We start from the raw sequence: 26,978 nt of genomic DNA on the forward strand, positions 1-26,978 counted from the left end.
ATTTGGGAAGGATAAAGGATTACACCTTATTTGTTATAATTGTTTTCTTTTATTGTAGGCTGTAGAAGATGCCTTTGTGCCTGTTATAAAATTTGAATTTGATGGAATTGAAGTAAGTGTTAAATATTTTTCTGACTTTATAATTGAATTATTTAACCTATATGGGTTTGTTTGTTTGTTTTATAGTTTAAAAATCAGACTTACACAGGCACAAATTTTAAGGAATCAAATACTCTAGTCATGGTGAGTCCTTCCTCACCATGGAAAAGGAACCAGCCTCCATCCCTACCCCCAAGATGTTTATACACATCCTTCTCATTCCCATAATCTCCTAAAATAATTATATTATTATAGTTTTAGTTGGAGCAGTATTCAGTGTTTATATTATTATGGTCTTATAAGTAATGTTCAAAACTGAGCACAAAACGTACTAGGTTACCATTCTTTGCTGTGTGTCTTTTGTTTTCTTGGGAGTTAATGTTTTGGGTTTTATTTGCTTGATGTTTATACTTTGACTAATTCAAATTCAGTCTCTCCTAGTTGTCTAAATCTCCGCTAAATAGATTCGGATTTCTCAGGTGTCCTGTCATTATCGTCTTGAAAAAATATCTCACTGATTCTTCTCACTTCTTCTAATCCACACTGATTGTTCTCCATGACTGATAAACAGCTGTCATTCTGACACCTTTCTTCTCTCATCCTGGGATTTCCTTTTGCTTCTCTCTTGAGTTTTCTTCTTTCTTGACTTACTTTCATTTTAGTGGCACTCATCCACCAGCTTCCTGAAAAAGAGCACATATTTTTGAGATCTTGAATGTTTACAAATATCTTTATTTTGTTCTCACACCAAATTGATAGTTTGGCTAAGCATAGACTTCTAGGTGGGAAATAATGTTTCTCAGAATTTTGAAGGCCTTGCTTCATTGTCTTCTAGCTTCCACACTCTGTTGAGGAGTGTGAGGCCAATTTGGTTACTCATCGTTTTTATGTGACCTATTTTGCCTTTTTGGCCACTTGTGTGATTTTCTTCTTTTTTCCCTGGTCTTCATAGTTGTAAAATTTATGGTAATACACTTTGTTTTGGTATGTGTCTTTTCAACCAAATGTGCTAAGGCACTCAAGTAGTTCTTTCAGTTTGGAAATACCTGTCCTTCAGTTCTTGGAAATTGTATTGAATTCAATTGTGTTGCCCGCCTTTGTTTTCTGTCCTCTTTCTGGAACTCCTAACATTTGTATGTTGGATCCCCAGGACTGCCGTGTTTTTTTGGTTTTTTTTGTTTTACTTCCTTCCCACTTATAACTACATCTTCAAATTTTTGTTCTGCTTTTTTGGGGTTTTCTCATCTTCTAAATGTTCTCTTGTTTGCCATTTCTGCCATCATTTTTTTTAAAATTAATTTTTATTTATTTATTTTTGCGGTACGCGGGCCTCTCACTGTGTGGCCTCTCCCGTTGCGGAGCACAGGCTCCGGATGCACAGACTCAGCGGCCATGGCTCACGGGCCCAGCCGCTCCGCGGCATGTGGGATCTTCCCGGACCGGGGCACAAACCCATGTCCCCTGCATCGGCAGGCGGACTCTCAACCACTGCGCCACCAGGGAAGCCCTGCCATCATATTTTTAATTTCTAAGAATACTTTTTTATTCTCTAAATGTTCCTTTTTATTTAAGAACTTATTTACAGCCTCCTGTCCTTATTTCCCAGATATAATATGTTTTATCTCTGCTTCCTTAGATCTGCTGAGTCTGTTACCATTTGTCCATCTGCTTTCCAGATTTCATGGTTTTTACCATTGTCTCCTTCTGTTCTCTTTGACTTAGTGGGTTATGCCTTTAAAAACAAAATAAAACTAAAACAAAAAAACAAAACAAAATTTTGCTGGTATTTTAGTGGGGTTTCAAGAGGGAGTGAATAAATGTGTTGGATCTGCCATCTTTATCTAGAAATTCACTTACAAGGTTTTGATTTTTTTTTAATGATTGGCAAAATTAAAATGCTTTCTCTTAATTTGAAATTTATTCTCCCAAAACTTTGCAGTGATTTTCCAATGTGATATTACCTGCATAGGCCTTTGGAAGTTTTGGTAGAACTTCCCAAACTAATAATTAGAACTTTTTACATTTTTGAGGTGGGAAGGGGAAAGAATGGACTAAAAGGAGAAAAAGTAATATTTCTCTCTCTCTCTCTCTCTTTTTTTTTCATCTTTCCAAAGATTGATCTAGTCTTTGCAAGACTGTCAATACAAACCATATCAGATAATTTAGATCTAAGAGACGACTCTCGACTGAGAAGCCTTGATATAAGGTGTATTCGCAGCCTAAATGGTAAGCTTCTAAAGAGAAATCTCAGGTACCTACTTGAAAACAATTAGATGAATAGAGATCTTTTTGCAAAACTATTAATAGACGTTTTAAGAATTAGACAAACTCAGTTAAAAATGATGTAATTTTCTTTATACAAGTAATCTGATCACATTTAAGCATCTTAAAACACAAATTTACTTGAAATGTTTATGTTTATAGCAGTGGTCCTCAAACTTCCTGGTCTCAGGACCCTTTTATACTCTAAACATTTTTTGAGGACAACCCCCCCCCAAGATCTTCTGTTTATGTGAGTTATATTTATCAATTTATCATATTAGAAATAAAAACTGAGAAATTTTTAAGGTGTTTAATTATTAGTTCATTTTAAAATAACAATAGTAAACCCATTATAAGTGAATATAAATATATTTTTGTGTGAGAATGGCTTTTTTATTTTTTTGCATTTTTGCAACTCTTTAATATTTGACTTAATAGAACACAGCTAGGTTCTCATATCTGCTTTTGCAGCCAATCTCTTGTAAAATTTTGTTTTGATTGAAGTATAGGAAGAAGTCTGGCCTCTTAAAGATATGTAATTGGAAAAGGAAGCATTTTCATAGCCTTTTCTGATAATTGTGGGTATTCTTTAATACTACACCAAAACTTGACTGATGACAATTTCCTTTTTTTTTTTTTTTTTTTAATAATCTTCTTTCTGGTGGAAGCCTCTTTTTATTTTTTTATTTATTTATTTTTCTTTTAAAATTTTATTTATTTTTTGCTGTGTTGGGTCTTTATTGCTGCGCGCAGGCTTTTCTCTGGTTGTGGCGAGCGGGGGCTACTCTTCATTGCGGTACACGGGCTTCTCATTGCGGTGGCTTCTCTTGTTGCAGAGCACGGGCTCTAGGCGCATGGGCTTCAGTAGTTGTGGCACGCGGGTTCAGTAGTTGTGGCTCACAGGCTCAGTAGTTGTGGCGCACAGGCTTAGTTGCTCTGCGGCATGTGGGATCTTCCTGGACCAGGGCTCAAACCCATGTCCCCTGCATTGGCAGGTGGATTCTTAACCACTGGACCACCAGGGAGGCCCAATTTTTTCTTTTCAACAGCTTTATTGAGGAGTAATTGCATACCATAAAATCCATCCTTTTTAGGTGTACAATTCAGTAGTCTTAGTATATTCACAGAGTTGTGCACCACAATCCGATTTTAGAACATTTTCGTCATTCTCAAACGATCCCTCATACCCATTTGCAATCATTCCTTTTTCTAACCTCCAATCCCAGGCAACCACTAATCTACTTTCTATCTCTATAGATTTGCCATTTCATACAATTGGGGTCATGTAATATGTGGTCTTTTGTGTCTGGCTTCTTTCACTTAGCATAATGTTTGTGCGGTTTATCCATGTTTGTAGCATATATCAGTAGTTGTTCCCTTTTTTGCTGAATAAAAGTGATCTTTTTAAAGTGTTAATTAGAATATCAAACCTAAAACTATATCAGTTAACTTTTTGTACTCTGTTGCATTAAAATCTATTGGTCTGTCTTATTCTTTGAATGGATCTTTTACCCATGCATGATTTTGTCCTATCATGCCTTAGTCATTTAGAAAATACTGGCTCACAAAGTTATTTGGATCATCTAAATGTTAACACACATTTCATTATAAAATAATTTTTTAAAAACTCACATTCATTAACGTCACCACCAATCTCATTAGAAAAGTCTAAGTCTTGGAAAGCTGTCAAGCTCACACTAGCAGATACCAGTTGTCCAAAATTCTAATTTTTACTTGAAACTTCAAGTTTTATTATTGGTAACAAATTTTGTCATTTGTTTTCCTAGAAGTGAGGAGCTCACTTTGTTCATTTTTTAGGAACTGTCTGCTAAATACCCAAGTATGAATAACTGTAGTTGTCTTGTCAATCATTCTTTCAAGTAAAACTGGTGTTCCTTGAAAAAAACAGATAGTTCAGCTTACCTTGAAAATGTTCAAACATCACACACGTTCCTTTCCTGTTTTCTAACTGCAAATTTGTGGTGAAGATAATATTGTCTACTATTTCAGTTTGTTGCCATGGCTTTGATTCACTGCTAAGATACCAGCAGTTTTACCCACCACTGGTTTGGCACCATGAGTGCAAATGTTAACACAGTGAAACAGGCAAAGAAAGCATTAATATTATAGAAATAGATTTGAACTAATAGATTCCCAGCAGTCCACTGACCACACTTTGTGAACCACTGGTTTATATTGGATTGGCCAAAAAGTTCATTCAGGTTTTTCCATAAGCTGCTATGGAAAAACCTAAATGAATTTTTTGGCCAACCCAATATTTTGTTTAACTTAATCATTGCATTTTGCTGTATTTCCAGAGTGCAACAGTAAATCACAGTATTTGTGGATAAGGTTTGCATTAAAGCAATAACAGTTTTATAAGTTGGAGGCATTTGATTAACAGTAAAGCCAAAGGTGGGAAAAAGCTAAAAAGATATTCAGACTCATTTCTTATTTTAATATTGGATTGTATAACGCATGTGCTTTTTAATTCTTTATAAGCAAAGTGATTTCTCTTATATAAGAGCTACATTTAAAGTACATAAAGAAATTAAACCTCATATTTTAGTATCTTTGATATTTTTAGCATTTGAGAGTCAAAGTTAGAAGGACATTTGAATTAACTGGAATTTGTTGCATAATGAAAAATGAATGCTTTATGTTTTTCAGGGTGTAGAGTTACTGATGAAATTTTGCATTTAGTGCCAAATAAAGAAACTTTCAGACTCACCCTAAGAGCAGTCAAACTATGGGCAAAACGTAAGTATCCCAAGTCTTTTATTTTACGTTTGCATTATAAAATTATAATTTTCAGTTGCTCATGGTAGAAGCACATATGGGAATTCCTGAACCTGTTGATACCTTGGGGGATTGAGGTGCAGTAAGCTTTGGAGAAGCTATTTCTTTTTCACGTGTGATGCTTACCAGTGCTCTGATGTGTGACTTTACCTTCTTCTCCTATGGGTGAAAACTAAAAGCCCCTGACTTTACATCTTGGGTTGCAGCCAGGGAGTCAGAATGAGTTAGAACTTGAAGAGTAAAACCCTTACTTGTGTTCGAGCTGTCTATGGACAGGACCATCTCATCATCTCTGTCTCCCCATTACCAGCAGAGAGGCTGGTGTATAGCAGGTGTTCAGTAAATGTACTAAATGAAGAACCTACTGTGATAGTTTTAACCTTTTGTTTTTACCTTCCAACACTCTTTTTATAAAGCCTTGAACTGTACTAGTTTATATATATATAGGATGTGGTTCATAAAAGACCCAGCCCTGAGCTGGCACAGCACATTTTGTATTATTTGTAACTACATTTAAGCTGTGCTGCACTTCTGGCACCAGGTTTTACAATCTGAAACAGTGCTTTCCAATCAAACCTTCTGTGATGATGGAAGTATTTCATATCTGTGCTGTCCAATACAGTAACCATATGGCCGTTGAGCACTTGAAATGTTCACCTGAGGAAGTGAACTTAAATTTTATTTAATTTTAATTAAAATTAAAAAATATCTAAAAGAAGTGAAAACATAGGTCCTCACAAAAACTTTTACACAGATGTTCATAGCATTATTAATAATGTCAAAGTGGAAACGACCACAAAATGTGGTATATTCATAATGTGGAATATTATATGGCAGTTAAAAGGAGTGAAATATTGATACATGTTACAACATAGATGAACATTGAAACCATTATGTTAAGTGAAAGAAGCCAGTCTGCATATTGTATAATTCCATTTATGTGAAATGTTCAGAGTAGGCATATCTATAGAGGTAGAAAGTGGATTTAGTGGTTGCCCAGGTCTGGGAAGACTTGGGGGAAATAAGAGGTGTGTGACTGTTAAAGTTTTCTTTTTGGGGTGATGAAAATGTTCCAGAGTTGATTAAAGTAATGATTGCACAACTCTGTGAATAGAATAAAAAAACCCATTGAATTTTATACTTAATTGATGAATCTTATGGTATGTGAATGATAGCTCAATAAAGCTCAATAAAGTTACCAAAAAAATACTATATATAGGCACATGTAACTTGTGGCTACCATATAGGACAGTACACATCTAAAAAGACCTTAAGCAAGTAGAATTTGTCCTTGGGCTCAATTATATTTTGTAGTCAGGGTAAAGTAATCTGCAGTAAAGGGGCATCATGAACAATTTGTTTTTCCTTATAGATTAAATACCATGTTTTGTCAATTATTAGATGCATGTTTTTCACATTTAACGTAACTGAAATGATATTTTGTATTTTTTTCTCTTAATGGGACATAAAATCATCTATATTATATAATAACTGAGGACATCTTAGTTTTGATGAAATATGGTAATGCTTTATAGATTGCTGTAAGAAACATTCAAAAAAAAGAAACAATCATTCAAGAAAATGAGTAATATCAATGGTGTATTGTACTTTATGGAGAGATATACAAATTTTTGCACAATACTGAAGTCAGTCCCCAACTTTACAGTTGAATTTTTAAATGCCCAACAACATGATTAGGGTAGTCCCCCCTTATCTGCCATTTTGCTTTCTGCAGTTTCAATTACCTGCAGTCAACTGCAGTCTGAAAATATTAAATGGAAAATTTCAGAAATAAACAATTCATAAATTTTAAATTGCATGCTGTTCTGAGTAGTGTGATGAAATCTCTTGCTGTCCTGCCTGGGACAGAGATGGTATTGCAGTACTTGTGTTCAAGTAACCCTTATTTAACTTGTTAATGGGCCCAAAGTGCAAGAGTAGTGATGCTGGCAACTTGGATTTGCCAAAGAGAAGCCTGTAAAGTGCTTCCTTTAAGTGAAAAGGTGAAAATTATCAACTTAAGGAAGGAAAAAAACCATAGGTCGAGGTTGCTAAGATTTACATAAGAACGAATCTTCTATCATGAAATTGTAAAGGAAGAAAAAGAAATACGTGCTAGTTTTGCTGTCTCACCTCTGTGAAACTGCGTAAGTTATGGCCATGGGACTTCCCTGGTGGCGCAGTGGTCAAGAATCTGCCTGCCAGTGCAGGGGACACGGGTTCAAGCCCTGATCCAGGAAGATCCCACATGCCACAGAGCAAGCCCATGTGCCACAACTACTGAGCCTGCGTGCCACAACTACTGAAGCCCATGCGCCTAGAGCCCATGCTCCGCAACAAGAGAAGCCACCGCGATGAGAAGCATGCACCGCAACAAAGAGTAGCCCCCACTCACTGCAACTAGAGAAAGCCCCAAAGACCCAACACGGCCAAAAATAAATAAATAAATAAATAAAATTTTAAAACGTTATAACCACAGTGATAAGTACTCAGTTAAGATGGAAAGGGCATTAAATGTGTACAATAAGATATTTTGAGACAAAAAGAGGCCATATTCACATAACTTTTATTATAGTACATTGTTATAATTGTTCTATTTTAATAATTGTTGTTAATTTCTTACTGTGCCTAATTTATAAATTAAACTTTATCATAAATATCAGTACCATCCCATGTTTCAGGCATCCACTGGAGGTCTTGGAACGTTTCCTCCACAGATAAGGGGGAACTAGTGTACTGTTGAAAAGTTTTTCTTCCCTACTTGTGGACCCTCTGAATATCTTTCCTCCTCCCTTTCATTTCTCTCTGAACCACAGATATTGAAAGGTGGGAAATTCCAATGTCATATCAGTAGAGCCCAGTTGGACAGTCAGAACTGAGGCAGGGAACTGAGATGTCTGTATTGGAGGGCAAAGTAGGGGGTAAGATGAGCAGCTTAGGGTTTATTGATAAGAATGTGAGCCTAACGTGAAGGTCTCTGTGTTGATTTTAATGTTTCTATAAGGGAGAAAAGTTCTAAGCAAATCTTAGGAGGGAAGTTATACTGTTCCTTACACTTGAATGTCATGGATAGTAGGTCCTAACAATAATTAACAACTGTATTAATTTTCTAGGACGTGGTATTTATTCCAACATGTTGGGATTCCTTGGTGGTGTCTCCTGGGCAATGCTAGTTGCAAGAACTTGCCAATTATATCCAAATGCAGCAGCTTCCACTTTAGTTCATAAGTTCTTCTTAGTTTTTTCCAAGTGGTAAGTATTCATATGCATATTTTCACTACTTACTAACCTCTGCCTATATGTAAATTTGTTTGCAAATTTAAGAGCTATGCTTACACCTTTTGTCATCTTACATTCCTTTTTTTTTTTTTTTTTTTTTTTTTACATTCCTTTTTTAAGTTAAATTTAAAAACGTCAAAATTGAGGTAATGATGGGACCCCAGATGGTGCTTTCTTCTAGGGGGACTGTGAATGTGGGCCTTTAGCTTATGAGAGTAGTCTTTGCTAATTACTAACTATATAGAGGTTAAGATCTCCTCATATATAAACTAAAGATGATAACTATAGCTGCTTCACACAATTTATTAGGAGTATTCTCAGTAAGTGTTAGCTGTTGCTGTTATTAAATTATCAGAGTTAAGTCCATGAAAGCAAATGAGAAGGAAAGAAAAAATTCAGGTTTAAATTAGTTACAGCTAATGGGCAAAGTAGTATTTGCCCTTTCAGAGAACACTGCTTTAAAATAAGCAGCTTTTTCCTTTGTATACTCCCTTCCTTTGTCAGTTTCTTTTTTTTTTCAATACCAAATATCCAAAACATTTGCTGTGTGAAAGTTGGAGCAGCATCTAATGATTTTAACATTTCATATAGTTCCTGAAATGAGGTCTTATGTGAGTTTATTTGCTTATTTCATGTTAGGGAATGGCCAAATCCTGTGCTGCTAAAGCAACCGGAAGAAAGCAATTTGAACTTGCCAGTTTGGGATCCTCGGGTATGTGACTTATTACAGCATTTCATTAAAACCTTTTAGGAATAGGATGATTCTGTAAAGTGAAATCTAGTTAAGGATAATTCCTCTTGTTCCTGTTCATCTTCCTTCTGTGTAACTATAGTCCTTTCCCTCCCTCTACTGTGTTTTTTCGGTGCAGATGATTTGTATCTCCAATTCCCATCCAAATGTTATGTCATTAAAAATCACCCATATAAGACTTGAGTGGGTATATCAACCAAGATGTTATAATCTATTGTTAAAAACTGTCTTACAAGTAATTAGTTACTAATAATAAAGTACTGAAGTATATAAAGGATGTACTTTGCAGTACAGTTTAAAGCAGATTCATGGTTCCAAGATAGCATAACTCTCACTCACCTTGCATTTTAATGTGCTTTTAAAGTGAGTACTCATTCCTCTGAGTAACCAAGGGGAAGTCATCTGTTGAATAGGTGCAGAAAGAGGATGGAGAACCATTGGACCAGATAATGCTTTTTGCACTTATGATATTATATTTCCTTGGTTCGAAAAGACCACTGTTTATAAGCTGCATCATCCATTTAACAGCTTTTTGGGGGAGAAATAAACTTCTGCAGAGTTTTCTTTAACTTTGATTACCAGACACATCTGACTTCAGAAATAACTGAAGTTGGGGAGGGGAAATGTACTTCTTAGAACTGAGGAGATGTAGTATTAAATTTATATTTCATATTCTTCAGACTTTTGGGGAAATGAAGTGAGGACAACTGAAATAGGAGAATAGATCAATTATTTTGCTTCTAATTTCACAGGTAAATCCATCAGATAGGTATCATCTCATGCCCATAATCACCCCTGCCTACCCACAACAGAATTCTACGTATAATGTGTCCACATCAACTCGAACAGTAATGGTAGAAGAATTTAAACAAGGTAAACCTGTCAGCCCTATTACTCTTTACATGTTCCCGCGAGTTTTTGATTGACAACAGTTTTATTCTCTATTGCAGTTATGCCTATTATTTCCAAAAGTTCTTTCAAATGTGTATTTTTAAGTACTTGGTTTTGCAAAATATACGATAATATGAAGGCCAAAAATAGAGCCACCCCAGTCTGGTTGAAATTGACTTTTATGTTCTAAGAAGAAGTGTAATAAATCTACACTTTTTTTTACTCAGGGATTTGGTGGGGTTAGAACTTCGGGGGTAGGGTCACACAGGAGCTGATAATACGATGGTCAGTTTTCAAAATCACTGTCTGTCTCTCTTTCTTTAGGTCTCGCAGTCACAGATGAGATTCTTCAAGGGAAATCAGATTGGTCCAAACTCCTTGAGCCACCAAATTTTTTCCAAAAGTATAGGTATTTGAAATTTTGCATTTTGTATGTGTGTATTTAAGGAAGAAGAATGTTAAACTTATAAAGTTAATACACAATAGGTGACGTCACTTATATTTTAAGTGAGGTAAAGAATAGGTTAGCAGAAACCCTAGGTGATGAGAAAGTCTCTATATTCTAGTAGTGTCTAACCCAGTATTTGTGGGTTTTGGGGTTTAGTGAATTGTTTTTAATTAGAAGGTCTAGAATTAATTTTGTGAAAATCAGAGCATGTTTTAATTTTCATAAATGTGTGCCTGTATTAGCTGTTTTGTTCATTGGGAGGGAGAAGGAGTAATAAAGAAAGAGTAAAGAGTACAAAAGAAAAAGTAATAATGGAAAGTCAGACCTTAACAATGTTCCTCTGGCTTTTTCCCCCCTGATTATTGCTGAAAATTCTTCACAGACATTATATAGTATTGACTGCAAGTGCATCAACAGAAGAAAATCATCTAGAGTGGTAAGACATTTCAAGTTCTCTATGTACTGTGTGATGATAACATATTTATAGGGTGCTTTATCATTTCTAAAACACTTTCTCTATTTTCAAAATTATTAAATCTTATTGATGACTGTTGTACTTGACCATGAAGCATCAGTGTTTAAGAAATGCCACCAAATTAATGTTTCAGAATTGGAAGTGACATGAGATAAGAATATATGTACAGATTTTTGCCTTTTGTCACTTCTCAGAGTCAGATTTAAGCAAAATTTTGAGGCAGTTTGAATGATTCTGATACCTAGCCTATTACCATATATATATATATATATATATATACACACACACACACACACCCCCCTAGACTATATATACACATATATGTATTTTGAAGTATAGTTGATTTACAGTATTAATTTCAAGTGTACAGCATAATGATTCATTATTTTTGCAAATTGTACCCCATTAAAAGTTATTACAAGATAATGGCTTTAATTCCCTGTGCTCTACAACATATCCTTGTTGCTTATCTATTTTATACATAGTTAAATCTGTTAATCCCATACTACTAATTCGTCCCTCCTCTTTTCCCTCTCCCCTTTGGTAACCACTTGTTTGTTTTCTGTTATCTGTGGGTTTGTTTCTGTTTTGCTTATACATTCATTTGTATTATTTTTCAGATTCCACATATAAGTGATATAATACAGTATTTGTCTTTCTCTGTCTGACTTATTTCACTAAGCATAGTATTCTCCAGGTCCATCCACATTACTGCAAATGTCAGAATTTCATTCTTTTTACGGCTAAGTAGTATTCCATTTTGCACATACACCACAACTTTATACATTCACCTGTTGATGGGCACTTCAGTTGCTTCCATGTCTTGGCTATTATAAACAGTGCTGCTGTGAACATTGGGGTGCGCATATCTTTTTGAATTAGTGTTTTCATTTTTTCCGGATATATACCCAGGGGCGGAATTACTGGATCATATGGTAGTTCTGTTTTTAGTTTTTTAAGGAACCTCCATACTATTTTCCATAGTGGCTGTGCCCATTTACATTCCCCCCAACAGTGCACAAGGATTCCCTTTTTTCCACATCTTCCCCAACATTTGTTATTTGTGTACTTTTTGATGACAGCCATTCTGATAGGTATGAGGTGACATCTCGTTGTTTTGATTTGCATTTCCCTGATGATTAGTGACTTTAAGCATCTTTTCATATGCCTGTTAGCCATCTGTATGTCTTCTTTTGAAAAATGTCTGTTCAGGTCTTCTGCCCATTTTTTGATTGATTTGTTTTTTTTGATATTGAGTTGTATGAGCCCATATATTCTTTTAATTTAGGAGATGGTGGTGGCATGAAAGGTTTCAGAATCTTAAGCTTCTGTCAACGGATAGGAGATATTTTTGGTCAAGGACTAGTACATTCTTTCTGGAGCATCTGAACTGATTCCTTCTGCCTCCAGTGTATTGACTTCACTAGCTCCATCAGGCAGAAACTGTTAGACCACCAAAGATGGTTGTGCTTTCCTCAGTTCTGCTTTTTGGGAAAGGAAAACATATTACTGTCCTGTTTTTGCTTCAAGGGTTTAATGCTTATTTCATTGACAATTAAAGAGACCTTGGGAATTCCCTGGTGATCCAGTGGTTAGGACTTCATGCTTTCACTGCCAAGGGCACAGGTTCAAATCCCTGGTCGGCCAAAATGAATGAATGAGTGAATGAACGAATGAAAAAACAAACAAGAAAAAAAAAATTTAAAGAGACCCTGAAAAGAATCCTTTCACTAAAACATTTTATTTGTCTAGATTAGGGGTCAGAAAACTATGGTATAGTGCAAATCCAGTCTGCTACTTATTTTTATAAATAAAGTTTTATTGGAACACAGTCACACTCATTCATTTATGTATTGTCTATGGCTGCTTTCCTGCTGCATGGCAGAGTTGAATAGTTGTGACAGAAACATATGGCCCACAAAGCCTAAAATATTTACTCTGGCCCTTTACTGAAAAAGTTTGCCAACATCTCATTTAGATAACACAGAGGAGTAACTAAGTGTTTTGTATATCTGCTGTTGAAGAACACATAATTATAATGTGTAAGCTTTTTCAAGCGTTTGAAAATGTGAAAATGTTCTTGTAGTTATTCTTTGTAATTCATAAAATCATTAATAAATTAATAAAATAAGTGACAGTAGTCACATTTAAGTGAGGTAGAAAGTAAAGTTGCAGGTATCTGATGAAGTTTTTTTTTAAATAAATTTATTTTATTTTTTATTTATTTTTGGCTGCGTTGGGTCTTCATTGCTCTGCACGGGCTTTCTCTAGTTGCGGCAAGTGGGGGCTACTCTTCATTGCGGTGCGCAGGCTTCTCATTGTGGTGGCTTCTTTTGTTGCAGAGTACAGGCTCTAGGCGCACTTGCTTCAGTAGTTGCAGCACACGGGCTCAGTAGTTGCGGCTCGCGGGCTCTGGAGCACAGGCTCAGTAGTTGTGGTGTGTGGGCTTAGTTGCTCCACGGCATGTGGGATCTTCCCGGACCAGGGATCGAACCAATGTCCCCTGCATTGGCAGGCAGGTTCTTAACCACTGTGCCACCAGGGAAGTCCCTGATGAAACTTTCTATATTTTAGTAGTATCTGATCTGATTTTAGTGAATTCTTTTTAAAATTTAATATCTAGTATCAATTTTGTAAAGATTAGAGCATGTTTATTTCATGAATTAAGTGCTAGTTATTAGCTCTTTTTGTTAACATTATTTAAATATATGTTAGCCTTAGGGTTTAGGCATAAGATTTGAAAGTAGAAAAAGATTTAGAACCAGGTTAACGAACAGTTTTTGTTCATGCTCCAATCATGACTATTTTATGGTCTTTTAGATCAGGAATGCATTAAATAGATCAGTTCTTCTTGAAAAAGAAAGGGGAGGAAACAAATTCACTAAGTAACTTCTCATTTACTTGAATGGTATTTTAAACAGTCCCTAAAATATTGGACTGAATTTTTTTAATGAACCCTGTAAAGCATCATAGCTACTATGCTGTTTGGTTTACTTGGATGTAGCTTCCACATTTAATATGGAAAAATCTTGTCACTTTATTTTAGGGTTGGATTAGTAGAATCTAAAATACGTGTACTTGTTGGAAATTTGGAACGGAATGAATTTATTACTCTTGCCCATGTAAATCCCCAATCATTCCCAGGAAATAAGGAACATCATAAAGAGTAAGTTAATTATTTTTTAATATCATATTTTAAAAATAATGGTATCCGAAATATGCATGGTTTAAGATCAGTTGTGAGATGCTATTTAACAGGCATCGATGGAGGATAATACATTGTATACTTGATCACGCGTTGTCATGCATTAAAACTAAGTACATGCTATGTTGGTAGCCCACAAACCCCAACAAAAAACTCCATCACAATATTTGGAGCATCTTTAAATATATATTTAGTGAGTCATTTTCGAAGCATTTAATCCTCTTGTATAATAACACGGGATAAGTTAACAGTGTTCTTGGTGTCAGTTTTAAGAATTTGGCCAAACCATTGACATTTGTATTTATGCTTCCATAGACCAAGTTTTAATTACCAAATAGCATCTGTAAAATTGTAAAAATTAATGGAAATTCTTAAATTTTTTATTTTATAGCAACAATTACGTATCAATGTGGTTCCTTGGAATAATTTTTCGGAGAGTAGAAAATGCAGAAAGTGTTAATATAGACTTGACATATGATATACAATCATTTACTGATACAGGTAAGACTTTGTAATCATGGAGCTGTAGTGCTCAACCTTGGCAGTAACGCAGTATCACCTGCCTAGGATCTGGCTGGCTATATTTTTTAAAGTTGTGCAATTGGTTAAATGAAGATGGAACATCTATATCATGAAAATTAATTCTGCTGTTAAAAAAGTAAAGGCATGATGAAGCGACTTCCAAGACCTGTTTGTGGGCGGGGGGTGGGGGGTTGCAGACCAGTGTAAAGAAAGAATATATGTATGTTTGCTTAAAAATACATAGACTATCTCTGGGGGATATATAGTTTTTTTAAAAAAGAAACTGTCAGAACTGGTTGCTTTTAGGTCAAGGAACCAGATGTGTCTAGTGGACAGGAGTGAGGCAACTTCACTGTATACTCTTGAACCCTTTTGAGTTTTTGTTGTTGTTGTCATTGTTGTTTTAAATACTTATTTAATTTATTTGGCTGTGCCAGGTCTTAGTTGCAGCACGTGGGATCTTTGTTGCCGCATGCGGGATCTTTAGTTGCAGCATGCATGTGGGATCTAGTTCCCTGACCAGGGATCGAACCCAGGCCCCCTGCATTGGCAGTGTGGAGTCTTAACTGCTCAACCACCAGGGAAATCCCCCCTTTGAGTTTTGTGCCATGTAAATGTATTAACTGTTTTAAAACAAAAAGAAGACTAAAGAAAGTCTATAGGTGATTCTTAGTGTGCACAGCCAGTGTTTGTAATCACAGTCATAAAGGCGACTTGCTTTTTACTTTTTTTACATGAAATAAATATCATTCAGTACAAGCTTGCTGAATATGTTTCAGAATCAGTGAAAAGGGTCTTTCACATCTAGCTCCCTAAGAATATCTCCCTGGAATATCTTAATATATCTGTTATAAATTTGGAGTTGTCTTAATAATCTGGAATAGTGTACATTCATACTATTAATATTCTTGGTTAGCTCATCTGAGTTTTCTAAATTCTTTTGAATTAGCACTCACATTTATCATGAAAATCCAGGTTCCTGTGCATCACCTAGAACCACTGAATCACATGCTCTGGGAGTGGAGCCAGGAGTCTGCACACTGAACAAGCACTCCTGGTGATTCTTTTATAAGCAATCTGGAATGAAAACATAGATATAAATTTTTCCATTCTAATTTGGACTCATTTTTCCAAAATGAGGGGGTTGGGAAGCTCTGTTTATTATAGATTTATAAAATGTTCTTCTTCAGATAGAGATACTGAGGCCCCAAGAGATTAAATAATTTACATTTCACAGTAGGTACTGTGCAAAAGAAACCTCCCATCCCTGTCTTGAGGAAGCTTATAATCTAATTTGGTATTCACAATTAACATACATTAAATAATTTATATGGTAGTTAATAAAAATGATTTTCTTATAAGCAGTGAAAAGCACTAGACTGGGGACCTAGGGCTACGTGTTCCAATTTTGGCAAGGCATTCAAGGCTGTTGAGCCTCATTTACCCACCTGTATAATAAGGATGTACTTTTAGATGGTTTCTCATGTCTAACATTCTGTGGTTGGTGTAGAAAAAGAAGCTTCATGGAGGAGGAGAGCTTGAATTGCATCTTGGATATTTGGTATTAGGATTAGCTCAGACTTGGGCAAATAATTATGAGAAGACATTGCCTTTGGGGAAAATAGCAGAAAACAAGATTTGGAAAAAGCTTTTCCATACATTTATTTTGTTAGATTTGATTATGGGGAAGTCTTAGAAGTTGGACATGAGAAAACTAGTCAGTACTTGAATAGGGTTGTGACATTGTGAAAATGTTTTGGAAGTATTTGTTCTGTAAGAGGAATGTGTGTTTGTGTAGTGATGTGGAGATATTAAAGGTATGTATTTCAGAAAAAGAAAACAGCCCTTGGTTCAGAAGGAAGTTCCCCATTTTAACATACTGACTCTGTTACAGTGTACAGACAGGCAAACAATATAAACATGCTAAAGGAGGGAATGAAAATTGAAGCAACTCATGTTAAAAAAAAACAACTTCATCACTACCTTCCCGCAGAGATACTTCAGAAGAAGAAAAAGGTGAGTTTGTACTTGTAACTCTCCAATCTGAGTGGAACTCAGACGAATGATCCTGGGACCAAATTTGCATTTTTATAACGCCCAAACCTATTGAGAAGAAAGAGGGAAAGTACAGACAGTTCAATCTAGGACTAAAATCTTACCTTCATTAATCACCAAAGATAATTTGTTTTATATGTACTTCAGAATTGAAACCAGTCATTTTTCTCATTTACTTTTTGAAATCCTAAAAGCTTTCCCCTCTTTCAGCAGAGTCTTTCTGATGTCAGTCGAAGTTCAAGTGGACCTCAATCCAAAAGATCATCTCTGGATAGCAATTGTTTGGATAGCTCCAGAGACACTGATAATGGAACACCTTTTAATTCCCCAGTGTCTACAAACAAGCCTTCCAAGCCTGATATTCCTACTTCAGCAGAGACAGAAAGGTCTGTATTTCAAAATTTTCCTCTCAGTCTTCAGTTTATTTGAGGATAATGTAAACTTTTCTATACCTTTGCTAAATACTTTTTTTTTTAACTGTAAAAAGATTTTATTTTGCCAATTAGTAGTCAGTTTCTTATTTAGAATTATTTGACAATTTGTGGTAATCCTCTGGGGCATGGTATAGGTTTATGAGTATGTGGGAGTAGATAAGTACACAGAAATGTGCAGGTTTTCCTTTAATTTTTTCTGTTAATTCTCTCCCTGGGTCCTCTTCCTTTCCCTACCCTTTTCTCTTCCTTCAGTGAAATGTTAAAGTTAGGAGTACTTGAAAGAAATTATCTTAAATGTTAAAATAAGAGTGTTTTAAATACATACTATTTAAATCATTTAATGATGATATTTAAACACTTTTAACAGGAATAATGCTGAGCCTGCTGCTGTAGTTGTGGAAAAGCCACTGACTGTCCCGCCAGCTCAAGGGCTGTCTATTCCCGTCATTGGTGCAAGTAGGTATCTACGCTTTTTTTTAGTAACGATACTACTACATTTGTATTTAATTACTGAAATCTTTCTTTTTTCCTTTTCAGAAGTTGACTCTGCAGTAAAAGCTGTATCACCTCCAGCTGTGTGTACCATTCCTACAGTAGTAGGACGAAATGTCATTCCTAGAATCACAACACCCCACAACCCTGCCCAGGGGCAGCCACATCTAAATGGAATGTCAAATATAACTAAGAATGTTACCCCCAAAAGATCCCACTCCCCATCCATAGATGGGTCTTCTAAGAGGTTGAAAGACATAGAAAAGGTAAAATTACAACTTCAGTGGTGATTCAGTAGTTGGTTTTTTTCAAAGTAAACTTAAAATAGTGCTGAAGAAACTCAAATTCTTCAGTTATCTTAGTGTTCCATTAGGATTTGACTGTTTAAAAAGAGTATTTACCTAAACCCTAATAGGATAATACTAATTGTTCATCTTAAATTCAAATTACTGGGCTTCCCTGGTGGTGCAGTGGTTAAGAATCCACCTGCCAATGCAGGGGACACGGGTTTGAGCCCTGGTCCGGGAAGATCCCACATGCTGTGGAGCATCTAAACCCATGGGCCACAACTACTAAGCCTGCGCTCTAGAGTCTGTGAGCCACAACTACTGAGCCCGTGTGCCACAACTACTGAAGCCCGTGCACCTAGAGCCCATGCTGTGCAACAAGAGAAGCCACAGCAATAAGCCTGCCCACCACAAAGAAGAGTAGCCCTCACTCGCCACAAGTAGAGAAAAGCTCGCGTGCAGCAATGAAGACCCAATGCAGCCAAAAATAAAAATTAATTATTTAAAAATTCAAATGACTAATGTGTCTAAAAATTTGAATGATCTTCGTTTCTCCTTGACTTACATAAAGGCATTATTGGTAACTAAATAATCATGTTTATTGTGTTATGTTGGTCTCCTCTGCTTCCAGTAGGTGGTGGTAAAACTGTTTTATTCATTATCATCTGGATAGATTAAACAAAAAGATAAAACTTTAGAAATTAAGGGTGGCAATTGAATTGTCTAATTTAAATTCTCTTCCCTCATCAAACCATGTTCGTAATAGGTTTTTTTGTTTGTTTATTTTGTTTTGTTTTTGGCTGTGTTGGGTCTTTGTTTCTGTTCAAGGGCTTTCTCTAGTTGCGGCGAGTGGGGGGCCACTCTTCATCGCGGTGCGCGGGCCTCTCACTGTCGCGGCCTCTCTTGCTGCGGAGCACCGGCTCCAGATGCGCAGGCTCAGTAGTTGTGGCTCACGGGCCCAGTTGCTCCGCGGCATGTGGGATCCTCCCGGACCAGGGCTTGAACCCGTGTCCCCTGCATTGGCAGGCAGACTCCCAGCCACTGCACTACCAGAGAAGCCTGTGTAATAGTTTTGATGTTAGCCTGGTCACTAATTAGTTTCTCAGTTTATATAGATTTATGTGGTTTTTTTTTTTTTTTTTATGCTGTACGCGGGCCTCTCACTGTTGCGGCTTCTCCCGTTGCGGAGCACAGGCTCCGGACGCGCAGGCTCAGCGGCCATGGCTCACGGGCCCAGCCGCTCCGCGGCATGTGGGATCCTCCCCGACCGGGGCACGAACCCGCGTCCCCTGCATCGGCAGGCGGACTCGCAACCACTGCGCCACCAGGGAAGCCCTGTGTGGTTTTTATAGGTAATAATAGCAATTCATTTTAATGTTTATATTTTAGTTTATTCGACTGGAATCAACGTTTAAGGAATCACGTGCTGCTGAAGACAGAAAAAGAAAATCAGTGGTAAGTATATCAATAGTGTGCTTCAAAATATTTACTTTTAAAGAGCCATGTATCAGGAAGAGTACTATATTCAAAAGTAGATCAGATTATATCTGTCAACTCTTGGTTATGTTTTATTTCATGTAGAAATAAGCATTTGCATATAGGAAGGAAAGTTTTCACTTGTATGTAATTCTGTTTTTAGGATGCCATTGGAGGAGAATGTATGCCTATTCCAACTATTGATACATCACGCAAAAAGGTAATAGATAGTCTTATTTGTAATAAAATACACAGTTAAAAATTCATAGGTAATCTGCAGGTACAAAAAGCTTACTAAGAAGAGCCTAGCATGGGGTGAGGAAAAGAGTAGTAAGATTTTGTCCCTGTCCTCAAAGACCAGCAGTATAGTTGGAAGTTGGGTTGGAAATAGCAAACAAAGTGTATGATCCTAAATGTATGTACCTCAAAAGTCTAGAAAAGAGGGAGTCGTTTAAGACTTCACGATTTATGCAGGTTATGTTCAACCTTTGTTTTCATTTATTTTTAAAGAAGCAGTTTAGTGCTCAGCACAATAATTTCTTACCAACACTTGATAGTCTTTTGTTGTACACCACTGCTTACTGACAAAATTTAGGTTTGATAGTTGGGGACCATAGTTACTAATGTTTTGGAGGAACCAAATATACTGGTATACAGAGTAAGTACCTTTAAAACATGAGCTAAAGAGCCCCTAAATCTCAATTTAAAAATTTATTTTCAAAGGATTACCATTTAAGCTAATAATATTATAGGTGCTCAAAAAAATCAGCCTTGTGTAAATCAGAAGAAGCCCTTCTTTGAGAGGTTACAGTAAACAAAATGGCTTATTTTTCACCCCCCATTAAATAATAAAGTGTTTCTCATCACAGTCAACTGTCACCCTGCCAGGTTCCCCAGGATGTATTGGCAATTCTAAAGCAAAATAGAAAATGTCCTCATACTTTCTATTAGTTGTAGAATTTGTAAAATTTCTTTTAACATAAGAGTGGGTTATAAAAAGTAGAGGTGTATAATTATATTATGTATGGTAATGGAAAAAAAATTGAGATGATATTAAAGTGTGAAATGACATGTCTGGGTTTTGCTTTAAAAGATTTAAAGTATAAAGGGTAAGGGGCATAAACCAAACAAATGTGGCAAAATTTTAATAATGTCTGAGTCTTCTTTGTGGCATCTGAGTCTTCATTGGTGGCATTTAAGTCTTCATTGTCCTTCCTATTCTCTACTTCTATGCACATCTGAAATTTTTCATGTCTTTTTTTTGAATGGATGTGTGTATGATATAATTTGTTTAGCCAAGGTAACATGCGAGGAGAATTAAGGTAACATGCGAGGAGAATTAATTCTTGCAGTCATCTCTTGACAAGAAGCTGATATGCAGTTTCTGTCAGACAACTATCTGTTATTTTAGGCTTCTTTGTTTCTCAGTCTTAGACTTTGCCTTCATTATATAATAATCTTTAGTGTCTTCAAAAGCCCTCATATAGATGTCCCTGAATTTTACCATCACTGAAGTTACCTACCCTGATACAAAGTTGGTTTTCCTAAAAACTTAATTATCTCACAAGTTGGGTTATTCTTCTGCATGAATGCATTACAGAAACTAATTGAAGGCTATAACTGGATATCAAGTTTTCCTCTGTATCACACACTCATTTTTTCACCTTGCACCCCAAGAATTTCCTGTTTAAGTGACCATGCTCTTCAGCTGTTTCTCTTTAACATTGCCTGAGTCTGAGGAGGACTTTGTTCTTTATGCGTTTCTCAGTCTAGAAGTGGCAATTGATTAAACAAAGTCCTCTTTCCTAGTCATACAGTCCTCCCATTTCTACCCTTTCTCCTATCCCTCTGCTTTTCACCTGTTTAAAAAAAAGTCCCCAAAACAAGGGGACTTGAACATAGGGAAAAAATATTCAACACATACTTGAGTGTTTAGGAACTTAAAGCATTTTGGAAAAAAACTCAGAGTTTTGTGACTGATTTACTCGTTGGACCTTTATAATGTGTATTTGTTTTTCCTACATTGTATTTCTTTCTAACAGAGACTGCCCAGTAAAGAACTACCAGATTCATCATCTCCAGTTCCAGCAAATAACATCCGTGTCATCAAAAATTCCATTCGACTGACCCTAAATCGGTAAAAGCAGTGCCTCCTTACTTAAGTGAATATGCAATCATTTAGTGGCATAGATGCAGCCACTCTTTTTAAGATAGAGGTGGCTGTCATACATAAAATAAGGTGAAAGTTACAGTCATCGGCCTAACAACCTTGAAGTGGTTTTTTGAACTCTCACACTTTGACCTGCAGATGCTGTAGCATTCTCTCATTGATTGCTACATACAGTTCTCTGAGGATCACCTGCTATCAAATTATCATCTACAATATTATGGCTTTGCGTTGGAGGTTTTACTGCCTTAACTTTCGATGCTTCTTTCTCTGTTGTGGGAACCAGTTCTTGGCTCTCTGGACACTGATAAAACAAGTCCTGAACACCGCCCCCCTCTTTTTTTTAAGTCTTATGTTGTAATCATTGTATAGGACTAAAAAAGTTGAAAACAAAAAAACAAAACAAAAAATGTAATTTTCCAAATGTTAATAACACATTTACTTTATCATTGAAGCCACTTTGTGAAACCTGAGATAAATGAATGTGAGGTATCTTCTCTGCTTTCCTCATTTGTGTAGATGTACTTATTGTCTGTTCTGTTGATTTAAATTATTTTTTCTCAGATTGGCACACGGAATATTTAAATTTTTATTGTGCCTTTCTATCCAAATGTTGCATAGTTACCAGGGAGGATTAGTCCAGTGATTACATAAGAGTTGGGCACCATAAATTCTCTATATTTTGCCTCCCATGGAGGCCTTTGAAATGCATCTTTATTAAGAATCAAAATATGACCAGGATACTGAAAGTCAGTATATGAACGGTGAAATTGTTACATATCCTATCTCATGCCATTTCTTGTTAGTTGACTGGTATTTTTTACTGAGGAGCAACTCATTCCGGCATCAACAGTAAGATGCCTTTAAGTATGGCAAACTTGTATTTTTGAAATGTACGATTAACTTGGCATGATACTTCCTGACCATTACTTACCGCCACAACTTCAAACAGTTCCTTTGTGGACTAGGCATGCAGAAATGAGCAGTGGATTTTATTGAAACCTAAAGGCATTTTTGAATGACATTGTTACCAACCATTAATTGGCTCAGGACCTTTGTAATTTTTATTTAAATATATGAGTTGTCTTTTTTTACACTGCTTTTTTCAGTGCATTTCTTAATATTTTTTAAGTTTCATGAACGCATGCTCCATTTATTAAAATCCATAACCATGTAATTCTTCTTGTAATATGTTGATTCAGTGTTTTGTAAATGAAGTCGTATGTATTTTCAGAGTATTTTTGTATGTACTGTAAGATACCATCTTTTCAAAGAGAAAACTTTAAAACCTTTACTGTCTCTCTTTAGTCTAATTTTTTAAATATGGATTATGCTTGAATTACTCTTAAAACGAAAATGTATAGATTACACAGCCAGGAATGTTGGTATATATTACCTTCTTCAGCTTTCACTCACCATTTAGTAGGTCCAGTAGGAAAAACACAAAATGGTACATTTGAATAGTGCAGGGAAAATCCTTGGTTATATAGTTTATAGGACTCATGGGATGCCGTTTAGCCAGTGGAGTAATAGTCCATTTTCTCTTGCAAGCCCTTTACCATTGAGTTGAAATACTTGAATTCTGATTGTCAGAGAGCAGGATCCTTCTTTTCCCACTCCTGTTCCTGACCCCTACATCTCTGAAATGGAAATTCTAGTGTTTAACTTTTACGAAGAAAGACTTCTTAGAAGTAAAGAAGAGCAAGGGGAAAACAACGGTTGTTCCATTATTCACTTTTTATATAGCAAAAGACGAGAATGAAATCCCATAACCAAGTTGTAGCTTCCTTGGCAAAGCTGTTCTCTTAGTTGACCCTTTTTCTTTATTCAAGTATTTTGAGATTTGTTCTATAAATACTCTGTTTGAGCAAAAGAGAATGATTATGCAAGGACTGAATAACTGTCACCTGACTTAAAACATTGATTGATTGAAAACTTCTTTAATAAGGGCTTTAAGAATTCCCCATACGTACATCCATGTTTACCCTATTATATAAACCGATTCCTTGGAGTAACTAGCGGAGTTTGTCTTTAATAAGAAAGCAACAGGCCTAACCTTTGTACTGTAGTATAGTCATTCCTCTTGTTTTAATGGTCCATTTGACATGGGGTTAAGACATAGCCAAGAGTTTAACGTTAGACTTCTCAAAGATAGCATTCTTCAACCTGTCTGGTAACTGGGGAGTTGATGAGGTGCTTTTGAGATAGCGGGTTTGGTCAGAAATGAAGTGTTTTCTATCCTGAACAGTAGGTAGAACATTGAGTACAGTTGACCCTTGAACAACACAGATTTGAACTACATGGGTCCAGTTATATGTGGATTTTTTTCAATAAATATAGTACTCGTATTTTCATTTCACAGAACTTTAATTATAGGGGAAGGTTTGATTGAGATCACAATATGTGGAATCGAAAGAACTAGGGTTTGAGTCCTGATTCGATCCAGACTGTTTCAGCTTCCTGCCCTTGGGTGAGTCATGTATCGATTCCTTAGTTTTTGAAGCAGAGGTAGCAGTACAGGTGTTTTCAACTGGGGTGAGTGGGTTGGTGCCCCTAACTCCTGCATTGTTCAAGGGTCAACTACATTTTGTTACCATGGTAGGAGACCTCCATTGTAAGGGTTCCAAGTAAGTAAGAGGGAATGGTCTGCAGTTATGTGCTATGTTCACAGGCACTAGGTAGATGCATTTGATTTCAAGTGTAGAGACTATACCTAGAAATAGAACTAGAAATATATTTTACAAAGCCAAATAACCTGTTCTTCAGTATGTAGACACATGTTCATTTTCACAAGGGTATTTTAATCTCATTTTTCAGTGACTGGCTCTAAAGAATAATATATCAATGAAACAGTTATCTGCTAGTTTAAACCTTAGGGACTCAACTAATTTGAGAGACAGGATAAATGGCTTAAAACCTTGTAAAATTGGGGCAAGAGGATTTTATAAGACGATGCTTTTACAATAAGAGTTTTTGTCTTAAGGCAGCGATTTAGTAACATCATTAAAATGCTTACTGTCCTATATAGTTGCAGTGAAGTGAAGTGAAGATGGGCAACGTCGAAATGGGCTAAACTTATTTTCCACTGTGTCCCACAGCTTTGAAATAGAAATTCCTAACCTGCGGATCATGGACTGTAGGGAATCCCTTGCAAGTGTATATAAGAAGTTTTTGTTCATATACATTTTTCTGAGGGAAAGTTCACAATCTCATCAGCTTCTCAAAGTGGTCACGACCCTTAAACAAAAGTTAGGAACCACAGCTTTTCAGGATTGAATAATCCCAAACTCTTTGCAGTTTTCTTCTTAAGATTTTTCTGTGGTGTATTTCTGAAAATGTACTGTGGCTCTTAACTAGTAAAGTGGGCTAATGAAGGACTCTGGAACACTGAATTTCTCTCCAAGTTTCTTTATATATCTCAGATGAAACTTCATCAGTATTTAGAAAAAGGTGTATGATTAGATTTGTGTCTTCACTTCACTTAGATTCATTAACAGGGTCAAACTTAAGTTCAACAAATTTCAACCTAAGAATGATCAGAGTAGAATAGCTTAGAATAATGATTAGAAATGGTAAAAAAAAAAAAATAGGATTTATCATTAAAGATCCTAATCCTTTGATTTTGGTAGCCTTAAATTTCTTATTTCTCCATGTTTGTGGTTCAGATCAGAACAGACTGAACAGACCAATAAACAGAACTTTAGTGTAAAAAAATTTTTTTCTAATAAATAAAATTGTGTGTGTATTTAAATAAATAACTATTAAATCTTCCAAAGCTTAGAATTTAGGTCATGATGATAGTGATGAATATAGCGCAAGTGGTGGAAGAAAACTGGTCTCAATAATAGTGACTATTTCCTTAGGATTTTTTAAAAGAATTGTACAAGGTCAGACCCTTCCCAAATTTCCCATTTTTTCTGGAATAATTTTATATTTGAAGTAGTTGAACATAAGATTATCATCAGGCTTGCTATAATTTTTAATGTATTGCTGCATTTTTAGCAAGGACCCACGTAATTACCTTAAAAAGTGCTTAGGATATCTTTGAGGTAAATGGTGCTACATCACTTCACAGTATTATGTAAAATGAATGCAGCTCCTGTTCCTTTTTAGCTAGCTGTTTGTGTAGTTCATATTAATTTTTCCTGCCTTTTATCTGGATTGTCTTAATTTCTTAGTTGTACACACGAGCCTCATTATCTGTCTGGAATAAGTAATCAAATAAACTTGCTTTGATAAATAGGTGTTGATGATTGACTGATATTATTCGGGAGTAACTTAAAAGTACCAGACGTCTGTAACTTACTTATCAAACTGACAGCCAATTCGGTCCTTCACTACTCAGAGTCTTTGGCAGGTAGTGGTATCCACAACCTGCTTAACGTAAAAGCAAAGTTCATACTCAATTTGCCTTACACGGAATATCTGATTAAACTTTAGCAAGCAGTAGCATCTGCCTCAAGTGTTGAGGGCAAAATTCTATCACCCTGTGGTCAACATTAGGCAACCAGAATACTCTACTAATGGCTGGACAGAGGTGCATTTAGCAATCAGATCTTGGGTACTGTCCACAGAAGTACAAGCTACAGAGCTTGTTACATTCTTGTTAATGACTCGTTTTTAGCCTATCCACCTATCTTAAATCAGGTACTGAATTCACAAATAAGAACCTGCTGTCTACATCAAGATTATTAGCAAAAGCCACTCATGGCACCAGTGGAAACACACTTGACATTTATTAAGCTAATTAGCAAAGCCTCCTGTATTGAGTGAGCTGTGGATAACAGAAGGGCTTCTAATAGTCACTTGTGAAGTACACTGATTGGAGTGCCAGCTGACCATCCCTAGAGTGTGAATTTCTGATTAGGGCAACTCACTGCTCCTAGGATATAACTAACACAGTTATCACACTGTGCTGAATGTGTTAAATTAACATGATAACAGGTTCTTTGTGGCTCTGAATGCATTAAGCTATTAAGGGCAAGATAGAATTTGATGCTTTTAAAGCGCATGTTCCAAAAACTATCTTTCACACCATATCCAGCCAAACTATTACTTATTAGTCCTTAAAAAGACACACTTCTAAACCCTTCCTTGCCAATCTCTGACTACCGACATTTTGAGCCTAATGGCCACATAAAGCCTTCCACGATAACCTGGTCAGAATCAATCATCCTACCTTCCCAACACGTTACTTGTGACTTCTCAACGTTTTAGTTACTCTAACTTGCATAATGTTCCGTTTACATACTTGCTTTCCCCTGAGAGGTTGTAAGTTGAGAGTAGGAAGCTATATCCAAGAATATGTAGTGGGTACCCAGAAAATCCTGAAGAAG

At 36.1% G+C, this 26,978-nt stretch overlaps 1 protein-coding gene and 1 long non-coding RNA gene across 4 annotated transcripts in view; one reads left to right on the forward strand and one right to left on the reverse strand.

Moving 5' to 3' along the window:
- The window catches only part of PAPOLG (poly(A) polymerase gamma), a 35,425-nt gene extending 10,196 nt beyond the window's left edge, over nucleotides 1-25,229 (forward strand). For 2 of the 3 annotated variants that reach the window (XM_032652556.1, XM_032652558.1), the window contains exons 6-22: nucleotides 59-112; nucleotides 2,214-2,325; nucleotides 5,032-5,121; nucleotides 8,274-8,412; nucleotides 9,079-9,151; nucleotides 9,943-10,063; nucleotides 10,406-10,490; nucleotides 10,912-10,965; nucleotides 14,051-14,170; nucleotides 14,601-14,710; nucleotides 16,626-16,747; nucleotides 16,997-17,172; nucleotides 17,588-17,676; nucleotides 17,758-17,978; nucleotides 19,389-19,454; nucleotides 19,639-19,695; nucleotides 21,518-25,229. In XM_032652556.1, the coding sequence (XP_032508447.1) occupies nucleotides 59-112; nucleotides 2,214-2,325; nucleotides 5,032-5,121; nucleotides 8,274-8,412; nucleotides 9,079-9,151; nucleotides 9,943-10,063; nucleotides 10,406-10,490; nucleotides 10,912-10,965; nucleotides 14,051-14,170; nucleotides 14,601-14,710; nucleotides 16,626-16,747; nucleotides 16,997-17,172; nucleotides 17,588-17,676; nucleotides 17,758-17,978; nucleotides 19,389-19,454; nucleotides 19,639-19,695; nucleotides 21,518-21,616 (1,788 nt within the window). In that variant the 3' untranslated portion in view covers nucleotides 21,617-25,229. The remainder of the gene's footprint in view (nucleotides 1-58; nucleotides 113-2,213; nucleotides 2,326-5,031; nucleotides 5,122-8,273; nucleotides 8,413-9,078; nucleotides 9,152-9,942; nucleotides 10,064-10,405; nucleotides 10,491-10,911; nucleotides 10,966-14,050; nucleotides 14,171-14,600; nucleotides 14,711-16,625; nucleotides 16,748-16,996; nucleotides 17,173-17,587; nucleotides 17,677-17,757; nucleotides 17,979-19,388; nucleotides 19,455-19,638; nucleotides 19,696-21,517) is intronic. The other variant, XM_032652557.1, reaches the window with a different exon arrangement.
- LOC116764198 overlaps nucleotides 411-26,978 on the reverse strand; it is a 54,544-nt gene continuing 27,976 nt past the window's right edge. Inside the window, exon 3 of the long non-coding RNA XR_004352750.1 lies at nucleotides 411-782. This is a non-coding gene — a long non-coding RNA (uncharacterized LOC116764198). The remainder of the gene's footprint in view (nucleotides 783-26,978) is intronic.

The sequence above is a fragment of the Phocoena sinus genome, chromosome 13 (genome assembly GCF_008692025.1).
Source record: "Phocoena sinus isolate mPhoSin1 chromosome 13, mPhoSin1.pri, whole genome shotgun sequence".
In the NCBI taxonomy this organism is placed as follows: Eukaryota; Metazoa; Chordata; class Mammalia; order Artiodactyla; family Phocoenidae; genus Phocoena; species Phocoena sinus.